Source organism: Hylobates moloch, unplaced genomic scaffold (assembly GCF_009828535.3).
Source record: "Hylobates moloch isolate HMO894 unplaced genomic scaffold, HMol_V3 SCAFFOLD_10, whole genome shotgun sequence".
In the NCBI taxonomy this organism is placed as follows: domain Eukaryota; kingdom Metazoa; phylum Chordata; class Mammalia; order Primates; family Hylobatidae; genus Hylobates; species Hylobates moloch.
Genome location: NW_026652285.1, coordinates 27763058 through 27774103, shown reverse-complemented (window position 1 = coordinate 27774103; position 11046 = coordinate 27763058). Strand labels below are relative to the sequence as shown.

The 11046-nt window shown below is 50.7% G+C and overlaps 1 protein-coding gene across 1 annotated transcript in view; it reads right to left on the bottom strand.

The window, feature by feature from the left end:
- Positions 1 to 6690: 6690 nt before the first annotated feature.
- Positions 6691 to 11046, bottom strand: part of HROB (homologous recombination factor with OB-fold) — a 29296-nt gene continuing 24940 nt past the window's right edge. The window contains exon 10 of the mRNA XM_058445903.1: positions 6691 to 7293. Within this exon, the coding sequence (XP_058301886.1) occupies positions 7202 to 7293 (92 nt within the window). The 3' untranslated portion in view covers positions 6691 to 7201. The remainder of the gene's footprint in view (positions 7294 to 11046) is intronic.

Sequence of the window (11046 nt, the reverse complement as noted above, 5' to 3'; positions counted from 1 at the left end):
TCCCAAAGTGCTAGGATTATAGGCGTGAGCCACCACCCCTGCCTCTCCATCTCTTTAAAAAAAAAAAAAAAAAAAAAGATGGTGCACTTTTTGGCTTCAGCTGCTGCAGCCACCTGGCAGCCTCCCCCATTCTCCAAGCAGGACAGACTGGTCTCTAGAAACTGCCTTCATCTTTTTTTTTTTTCTCATGGTGTCACCCAGGCTGGAGTGCAGTGCGGTGATCTCGGCTCACTGCGACTTCCATTTCCTGGGGTTCAAGCGATTCTCCTGCCTTAACCGCCTGAGTAGCTGGGATTATAGGTGCATGCCACCATGCCCAGCTGATTTTTGTATTTTTAGTAGTAGGTTTCGCCATGTTGGCCAGTCTGGTCTGAAATTCCTGACCTCAGGCCATCTGCCTGCCTCAGCCTCCCAAAGTGTTGGTATTACAGGCGTGAGCCACAGCTCCCGGCCCCTTCAATCATTCTTGATTTATTTTTTTAACCCAGCTGCCAAGGGGGCTCACATGGCCGGCCTGAGGAGAGCCAAGGGGTTGAGCTGGAAACTCTCTGGGAATGGACCTGAGATGTTTCAGCCACAGACCTGTTCACTCTTAGGAGAAAGCAGCTGTGCTTCTAGGAGCCTCTAGGGGGAGGAATGAAGCCGTGAAACCACACAAGCTGGTGTGCCTGCCAAGCTGGAGAAGGGGAGGGCACTGCCTCAAAAGTTCTGCTCACTCTGAGCTCACTCAGTGCACAGCAGCCTGCAGGCAGGGCTGGTCTGTCCCCTCTGCATCTGGGGCTCCTCCTGGCCCTTCTCCCGCTGCCTGTCCTGCCTCCTGGCCCTGCAGCAGCGCCTTGCCCAGTGATCTTTTATTTCTTCCTCTCCCTAGGCCCTTCCCACAAGCAAGTTCTTGCTCCCGTTCTCACATTTTCAGGGACTGTCTTAAGTTCAGCCCCTCAATGCAATGCCTTAAACTGGATCAACTCAGCCTCTCACCTGGTGTTTCTTCCTCTGGCCATATCCCTTCTGCTCCGCTGCCGGAATGATCTGTCTAAAATGGTTAATTCCCTTGCTTAAAAACTTCTGCTGCCTTCCAATACCTGTCCTTTCATTTTTTAAATAGGGCTCCAAATCCTGGCCTCAAGCAGTCCTCCCGAGTCAGCCTCCCGAATTGCTGAGATTACAGGTGTGAGCCACTGCACCCGGCCTGCCATTTTCAACTAGGCCCCCAATTCCTTGGTTTGGCCCCATGCCACTCACATAGGGTAGGCATCCTCATCATGCACAGCTCCCCACAACCGTTCCCTGTCAGGCCATTCCCTTAGCCCAGAATTCCCTCAACCCCTTCCTGAGGATCTACCCCTAAGGTCACCTGCTCTGAGAGGTCTCTTCGGCAACCCATTGCCCGACTTCTATAGTTTCAGCTACTGCCCAGTCTGCACTCCCGAAGGACTCAGGGGCACACTGTAAAGCACCTATCCGTGCTGTTGATGTGGGTCTGCCATGCTGGATGTGGGCTCCAGAGCAGGCCCTGGCAGTCAGAGCACTTGGCTCATGGCAGGCGGGCCTCTTATGTGTAGTGCATTGAACGAAGGTCCCTATTCTCTGCCAGAGCAAACACTCGTCCATCCACCCGCCCGCCCAAGTGGGTGGCAGCAGCCTGGGCTTTTTCCAGCACTGCCCTTACTCCGCTGTTCACCCACTCTCTGCCTGGCCCCATCCTCCTGGTGGCAGTCCAGGGTGGGGGATCCCAGAGGAGGAATTAGATCATACAAAGCAAAGCCTGGAAGTCCTCAGAGAAAGACGCCTCTATAAATGCAGCCGTGATTAACCCTGTTGGCACCCATTTGGTGTGTTAATTGCCCCACCAACGGCCTGGCTGGGCACCCACAGCTGAGTTCCCAGGGTTGAGAATCTGGCAAGGCTGGGTGGGACCAAGAGGGGCCAAGGCAGGTGGGCGTCCCCTTCCTCCCTGAGGCACACTAGAGTCATAGCCTAGCCTCTCCCCTGCCTTCTTGCCACACAGACCTGAAGGAGCTAGGTACCCTAACAGCTCAGTCCCAAGATACCACTGTATTCAGTTCCCTTGTCTGTAGAGTTAGCTTCCTGAGGGCAGAGAAAGGACGCCTTGACTTCAACCTGGAGGGAACAGGGCCAGGTGATCAGATGCCCAGCCTGCCTTCTGGGAGCTCAGAGCCTGTGGGTTAGTGAAGCACACGAGAAGCCAGGATGTGAGTGTGGGATTGATCAGGACTGAGCAGGGGAACCGGGGCTCATGGGTGTCAAGAATGGGGAATAGGCCCAGGGCACAGGGGGGCTTTTATTTTTTTAGAGACGAGATCTCCCTATGTTGCCCAGGCTGGTCTCAACCTTCTAGGCTGAAGTGATTCTCTCACCTCAGCCTCCCAAGTGGCTGGGACTACAGGTGCATGCCGCCAATCCCAGCTGTGGTGGTTTAGGTGCAGGCAGATCCCAGTGTAGATGGGGGGTTAGCAGGGAGTGGAAGGTGGGAGAGAAGGAAGTGCATGGTAGGTTCAGGTAGAAAAACCCAATGGGAATGTGAAGGGACCAGGGTGCAGGGGAATTAGCCCCTTCTTGCCCTGGCCTTGTGGCACAAAAGCCTCTAGAACAGGGCCCGCTGTAATCAGCAGGTAAGTGAACATAGAGTTCTCAAAGCACTTACTTCAGCCTTAAGACTGGGATCCAGTGGGGCACTGTGGCTCACACCTGTAATCCCAGCCCTTTGGGAGGCTGAGGTGGGAAGGATCACTTGAGCCTGAGAGTTCAAGACCAGTCTGGAGAACACAGCAAGACCCCATCTCTACAGAAAAATGTTAATTAGCTAGGCGTGGTGGCACGCACCAGTAGTCTGTTACTTGGGAGGCTGAGATGGGAGGACTGCTTGAGCCTAGGAGATCCAGGCTGCAGTGAGCCATGATCACACCACTGCACTGCACTCCAGTTTGGTGACAGAGTGAGACCATGTCTCTAAAACAACAACAAAACTGGAATCCATGGGAAAAGGAGATTAACGCTTCCCCGCAGAGGAGTGCCAAGCCCATGCCCATGGAAGGCCTCTGTCTCCTAGCTGCTTAGTGCAGGCTGAGGCTAAGGCAGGAGGGGCTGGCAGTCAAACAGGGCTATTTATTATTTTATTTACTTATTCAAGAGACAGCATCTCACCACCTTGCCCACACTGGGCTTGAACTCCTGGGCCCAAGCGATCCTCCCACCTCGGCCTCCCAAAGTGCTGGGATTACAGGCATGAGCCTCCACACCTGGCCCAAACCGGGCTCTTTAACCTGCCTCCTCTTGCCCATGAGTTGGGAGAGTTTTCCCAACTCTCCTTCCAGAAAGGAAAACAAGGTTGGCAACTTGGTATAATTAGACCTTTTATACCCCACCCATGCTCTTTGTCCACCTCTAGTCTGAAAAGTGGTACAGAGAAGCCACAGCAATGAAGAGTTGCTTGGCAACAAAATTTTATTTTATTTTATTTTTTTGAGACAGAGTCTCACTCTGTCACCCAGGCTGGAGGCAGTGGCGCGATCTCGGTTCACTGCAAACCGCCTCCCAGGTTCACGCCATTCTCCTGCCTCAGCCTCCCGAGTAGCTGGGACTACAGGCACTCGCCATCATGCCCGGCTAATTTTTTGTATTTTTAATAGAGACGAGGTTTCACCATGTTAGCCAGGATGGTCTCGATCACCTGACCTCGTGATCCACCTGCCTCGGGCTCCCAAAGTGCTGGGATTACAGGTGTGAGCCACCGCGCCCGGCCACGCTTGGCAACAAAATTAAGTAGTTTGAGATCATATCCCAAAGTATAAAATAAATACCTGTAAGTCCATGCTGATATAAATGGATGAATGAATAAATGAGGGAGAATAGGCAAATCTCCCACACAGAAGAATTCCAAATAAACTGCCAGGCACGGTGGCTCACGCCTGTAATCCCAGCACTTTGGGAGGCCGAGGCAGGCAGATCACAAGGTCAGGAGTCCGAGACCATCCTGGCTAACAAGGTGAAACCCCGTCTCTACTAAAAATACAAAAATTAGCTGGACTTGGTGGCGGGCGCCTGTAGTCCCAGCTACTTGGGAGGCTGAGGCAGGCGAACTGTGTGAACCCGGGAGGCAGAGCTTTCAGTGAGCCAAGATTGTGCCACTGCACTCCAGCCTGGGCAACAGAGCGAGACTCCGTCTCAAAAAAAAAAAAAACAAATAAACCTGTGTAGATATTCTGCCCTTAGGGAGGTAGAACATAATTCCCCAATTCTTAAATGTGGGCTGCACACAGTGACTTCCTTCCAAAGAGTCCAGTACAGAAAGAAGAAAAAAGAGTAACTTTACAGTGGAGAAATCTGGCAAAGCTTACCTCAGTCAGGTGATCAAAGTCAGCATGAACCCTTGATAAGATGTGGCATGAATGGCACCTGACCTCTGGTCTTCCTCTCCAAAACCCAGAACCCCAGTCTAATCATAAGGAAACATCAGACAAATCCTGATGGAGGGGGATCCTACCATATGCCTGCCTGGTACTCCCCAAAACTGTAAGGTCATCAAAAACAGGGAAGGTCTGAGAAACCATCACATCCAAGAGTCAGGATGATTGTGAAATGGGATTCTGAGGGGAAAAGGACATTGGGGGAAACTGAGTAAATCTGAATAAAGTATGGAGTTAATGATTCATTAATTGTGACAAATGTACCATACTAACATAAGGTGTTAATAATAGGGGAGACCACACCTGTAATCCCAGCCCTTGGGGAGGCTGAGGTAGGAGAATCACATGAGTTTGAGACCAGCCTGGGCAACAATAGTGAGACCTTGTCTCTATGAAAAATTAAAAAATTAGGCCAGGCATAGTGGCTCACGCCTGTAATCCCAGCACTATGGGAGGCCGAGGCGGGCGGATCACGAGGTCAGGAGATCGAGACCATCCTGGCTAACATGGTGAAACCCCGTCTCTACTAAATACAAAAAGTTAGCTGGACGTGATGGTGGGTGCCTGTAGTCCCAGCTACTTGGGAGGCTGAGGCAGGAGAATGGCGTGAACCTGGGAGGCGGAGCTGGCAGTGAGCCAAGATCGCACTACTGTACTCCAGCCTGGGTGACAGAGCGAGACTCTATCTCAAAAAAAAAAAAAAAAAAAAATTTAAAAATTAGCCAGCCATAGTGGTGCTGCCTGTAGTCCCAGCTACTTGGGAGGTTGAGGCAGGATTGCTTGAGCCCAGAAGATCGAGGCTGCAGTGAGCTATGACTGTGCCACTGCACTCCAGCCTGGGTGACAGACAGAGACCCTGTCTCAAAAAAATTGCTGGGCATGGTGGCTCACGCCTGTAATCCCAGCACTTTGGGAGGCTTAGGTGGGGGGATCACCTGAAGTCAGGAGTTTCAGACCAGCCTGGCTAACATAGTAAAACCTCATCTCTACTAAAAATAAAAAAATTAGGCTGGGCGTGGTAGCTCACGTCTGTAATCCCAGCATTTTGGGAGGCCAAGCCGGGTGGATCACCTGAGGTCAGGAGTTTAAGCCCTGCCTGGCCAACATGGTGAAACCCTGTCTCTACAAAAAATACAAAAATTAGCCGGGCATGGTGGCAGGCACCTGTAATTCCAGCTATTTGGGAGGCTGAGGCAGAAGAATTGCTTGAACCCAGGAAGCAGAGGTTGCAGTGAGCCGAGATCACACCATTGCACTCCAGCCTGGGCGACAAGAGTGAAACTCCATGTCAAAAAAAAAAAAAAAAATTAGCTGGCATGGTGGCATGTGCCTGTAATCCCCAGCTTCGGGAGGCTGAGGCAGGAGAACCTTTTTTTTTTTTTGAGACGGAGTCTCAGTCTGTCACCCAGCGCCCACGCTGGAGTACAGTGGCGTGATCTCGGCTGACTGCAACCTTTGCCTCCCGGGTTCAAGCAATTATCCTGCCTCAGCCTCCCAAGTAGCTGGAACTACAGGCACACACCACCACACTCAGCTAATTTTTGTATTAGCTTTCAGTGAGCCAAGATTGTGCCACTGCACTCCAGCCTGGGCAACAGAGCGAGACTCCGTCTCAAAAAAAAAAACAAACAAACAAACCTGCGTAGATATTCTGCCCTTAGGGAGGTAGAACATAATTCCCCAATTCTTAAATGTGGGCTGCACACAGTGACTTCCTTCCTTCTGCTGGAAGGAAGGACAGAAGTTAGTACGAGCCTCTTGACCTCGTGATCTGCCCGCCTTGGGGGAACTCTCTGTACTATCTTTGCAATAAATAAATGTATAAATTTAGAAGTCTAAGGCCGGGCACGGTGGCTTACGCCTGTAATTCCAGCACTTTGGGAGGCCAAGGCAGGTGGATCATGAGGTCAAGAGATTGAGACTATCCTGGCTAACACGGTGAAACCCCGTCTCTACTAAAAAAAAATACAAAAAATTAGCTAGGCATGGTGACAGGAGCCTGTAGTCCCAGCTACTTGGGAGGATGAGGCAGGAGAATGGCGTGAACCCAGAAGGCTGAGTTTACAGTGAGCTGAGATAGCACCACTGCACTCCAGCCTGGGTGACAGAGTGAGACTCTGTCTCAAAAAAAACAAATTTAGAAGTCTAAAAGTATACAAAAAAGAAAAAAAAAAAGAGTTGCCTGAGCCCTTTTGTGGCCACACAGCACTGGCAGAGCAGTTAGGCAGGAGCAGCAGGGGGTGGAAAGGAAAGGGAGGCAGAAGAAGCAGGAGCTGCTTTATTTCAGAACAAGGTACAATAGGCCACACCTCTGTCCTGCACCTGGGAACCCTGGGCATGGATGAGCAGAGCAACCACAGGTCTGAAGAGACAAAGCAGAGGAAGCCTGAGCGTGCTTCTCCCCTGTGTGGAGGGGCAGGCCGCCATTGCTGTGGTGTGGCTCCTTTCATCTCGTCAGCTGTCCAGGGACTAGGGTATGAAGGGACAAAAAAACCAGGCCCAATATCCTCTAAAGTTAAGCTGAGACAGGAGAGGGACACCCAAGGCGAGGGTGACAGGCCTTTCCTGTTGGCTGGAGAGCCAGTCTTAGGCCGGATTCTGGTGCCAATGGCAAAGGAAGGCCCAAAGTGAGGGCAGTGCAGAGATGAGGGGGATCTCAGGGAAAACACCCAGGGTGGAAGCAACCACAGAAGCCCCCCGCTGTGTCCACTCTCCAATCATGCTGGCCTTCTTCTCCCCCTTGGATGTGACCAGACATGCCCAGAGCTGCCTGCTCATGGTGGGTGTCCTGTGTTGGGGCAGTCTGAACTACTGGTCCCACAGAAGAAGTCCTCAGGAAGCTCACTCAGGAGTCCATCCAGGTCATCTACAGAGAGGAGAATGATGGGTAGCCTTAGTGACAACATCAGGGTTCCATGTGACTCAGGTCCAAAGTTTCTGCCCTTCAGGTGGGCCTGGGCCTGGTTGTATAGCTGCTAGGCAGGTGGCTCCTCCAGACAGTAGTACCCATGCCAATAGGCCTGAGGCTGGCCTGACTTCCATCTTCCCTCTGCTCCCCTTGTACCCATACATGACAAAAGGCAGGGGCGTAATCCCTGGGCCATTCTGACAAGGAAGAGGATTCCCCTGGGCCTGATTCCTCTCCTTCCATCCAGTCATAGTGCCAAACAGGAAGGCTTCAGAGGTCACCTAGTGCAACTCTCATTGGCTGAGGGAGAAAGAGGGCTGGGAAAAGCCATTAGATGTGTTCAGAGTTACACAGTTCCTTAATTGGCTTCTCATCTGACAGTGGAAAATATCACCCCCTTCCTCAAAGTGCCTGTGTAACACTACAGTTCTCAGATGTGGTACTTATGTCCGAGAACTTGGACACAGCTGACCTCGATAATCCCTAGCAATATTATTTACTAGCAGCAGCTAATACTGACTGAGTGCTTGCTCTGTGCCTCAATAAACACTCATAGGTAGGGCATCTCCAGGTAGCTCCTGTTTTATCAACCCCACTTTACCTGAAACAAACTTTTTTTTTTTTTTTTTTTTGAGACAGAGTCTCACTCTGTCGCCCAGGCTGGAGTGCGGTGGCGTGATCTCGGCTCACTGCAAGCTCCACCTCCCAGGTTCACGCCATTCTCCTGCCTCAGCCTCCCAAGTAGCTACGACTATAGGTGCCTGCCGCCACACCCGGCTAATTTTTTGTATTTTTTAGTAGAGACGGGGTTTCACCGCGTTAGCCAGGATGGTCTCGATCTCCTGACCTCGTGATCCACCCGCCTCGGCCTCCCAAAGTGCTGGGATTACAGGCGTGAGCCACCGCGCCCAGTCCAACAAAACAAGCTTTTAAGAGGTAAAACAACTTGCCCAACGTGAGCATACTCAAGCTCCATCTACACCAGAACCACTGCTGCCAACTAGAAAACTCTTGCCTACTGGATGGGATCAGGAAACCCTGGGAGTAACTCAGACTGTCTGTAAGCTACACCCAAGAGCCTAGCTCTGCATCTGGCAAGAGCACTCAGTAAATATCACTGCTGGAAGGAAGGACAGAAGTTAGTTTGGGCAGCATTCACAATTTCATTATGGTGACTCGCACTGTACCCAGGGAGGTAGGACTGGAATTTGCTTATAACAAAAAAAGTTCCCCTGCATTAACTACACCATGACTGTCTAGAGAAACACAGTATGAAATGAAGGGGAATGGCAATCAGCATGGGCTAGGAAACTAAGAAATTAGGAATCAGGGTAAGAATCAAAAATCAGTTATTTGGGCTGGGTGCGGTGGCTCATGCCTATAATCGCAGCACTTGGGAGGCTGCGGCGGGCGGATCACAAGGTCAGGAGATCGAGACCAGCCTGGCCAACATGGTGAAACCCCATCTCTACTAAAAATACAAAAATAGCCAGGTGTAGGGGCACGTGCCTGTAATCCTAGCTACTCAGGAGGCTGAGGCAGAAGAATCGCTTTTACCGGGGAGGCGGAGGTTGCAGTGATCTGAGATTGTGTCACTGCACTCCAGCCTGGGCGACAGAGCAAGACTCCGTCTCAAAAAAAAAAAAAAAAAGAATCAGTATTTGTCTCCAGCAATATCCGGCCACCATTGGTAGCTTCCTGTTCGCAGGTCTGTCCCTACACTGAAGATGTGATACCAGCCCTAATTTTTTTTTTTTTTTTTGAGACGGAGTTGCTCTCTTTCGCCCCGGCTGGAGTGCAGTGGTGTGATCTCGGCTCACTGCAAGCTCTGCCTCCCGGGTTCACACCATTCTCCTGCCTCAGCCTCCTGAGTAGCTGGGACTACAGGCGCCCACCACCACGCCTGGCTAATTTTTTATATTTTTAGTAGAGAGGGGGTTTCACCATGTTAGCCAAGATGGTCTGGATCTCCTGACCTCGTGATCCACCCGCCTTGGCCTCCCAAAGTGCTGGGATTAGAGGCATGAGCTACCGCGCCCGGCCCACCAGCCCTAATATTCTATAGTCAACTCTCTGTCACTACCAGCAACCTTCTGGTGATGCCTTGGCTTGTCTCACAAAGAAAGAGTGCAGGCTTCCAGGCAATGCAAGATTCCAGGATAAGGGACGTATGCTTTTTCACAAGATATAATGGCCTTTGTGGTTTATCCATTGGTATACTGTGAATTAGGTAGTGTGAGAACACCTATCCATAATTGTGGGTGGAAACCTACCCAGGTGCTGGGGCAAGAGACTGAAGGCACAAACTGTTCCAGTATAATGAAGAAAACAGTTAGAGTAAGAAAAGTTATACTAGAAATAGGACATAGAGGTGATTATATATGGATTTTTTTGTGTGTGTGAGACGAGTCTTGCTCTGTCGCCCAGGCTGGAGTGCAGTGGCGCCATCTCGGCTCACTGCAAGCTCCACCTCCCGGGTTCATGCCCTTCTCCTGCCTCAGCCTCCCGAGTAGCTGGGCTACAGGCGCCTGCCACCACACCCGGCCAATTTTTTGTGTATTTTTAGTAGAGACGGGGTTTCACCATGTTAGCCAAGATGGTCTCGATCTCCTGACCTCGTGATCCGCCCACCTCGGCCTCCCAAAGTGCTGGGATTACAGGCGTGAGCCGCGCCCAGCTATATATGGATATTACCGATCATTAGTTTTTAGTACTAATCTCTGTATTATCAATATAACTGAGAAAAAAACCAGCCAGTACAGAGTCAGGAACTGAAGGGACACTGTGAGAAGTGAGCAGAAGAGTGAAAGTCCTCTGTCACGCCCTGATAAGGGCTGCTTGAGGACACCTTGGTCTAGCAGTAGCGCCAGTGCCTGGGAAGGCACCCATTACTTAGCAGACTGAGAAAGGGAGTTTTCCTTTCCTTGGGGGAGTTCGAGAACACTGCTCCACCAGCTGTTGTGGGAGGCCTGACATTAGCCAGGCCTGCCCGCAGTCATCTGGAGGCTTAAACGTCTCCCTGTGGTGTTGTGCTTCAGTGGTCACGCTCCTTGTCCACTTTCATGTTCCGCCTGTATACCTGGTTCTTCTTTTAAGTTCTTGGAAGATAGCAGTAGTGAATTAGTGAAAGTATTAAAGTCTTTGATCTCTCTGATAAGTGCATAGAAAAAACGCTGACATATGCTGTCCTCCCTCTCTGCTTCAGCTACCACAAAGGGAAAGGCCCCTGTCACGTGGACACGTGACTTGCTTGGCCTTATCAATCTTTTGAGATGACTCACACTCCTTACCCTGCCCCCTTGCCTTGTATACAATAAATAGCAGCACATCCAGGCATTTGGGGCCACTACCGTACTCCACGCATTGGTGGTAGTGGCCCCTTGGGCCCAGCTGTCTTTCCTACTTTCTCTTAGTCTCGTGTCTTATTTTTCTACAATCTCTCGTCTCTGCACACGAAGAGAAAACCCACAAGGCCCAGTAGGGCTGGACCCTACATCTGGCACCCAACTCTTGTCTTCTGGTCACTTCTCACAATGTCTCTTCAGCTCTTGACTCTATACTGGCTGGTTTTTTTCTCAGTTATAATCATAATACAGAGATTCGTACTAAAAACTAATGATTGGTAATATCCATATATAATCATCTCTATATCCTATTTCTAGTATAACTTTTCTTATTCTAACTATTTTCTGTATTCGACTGTATTCGACT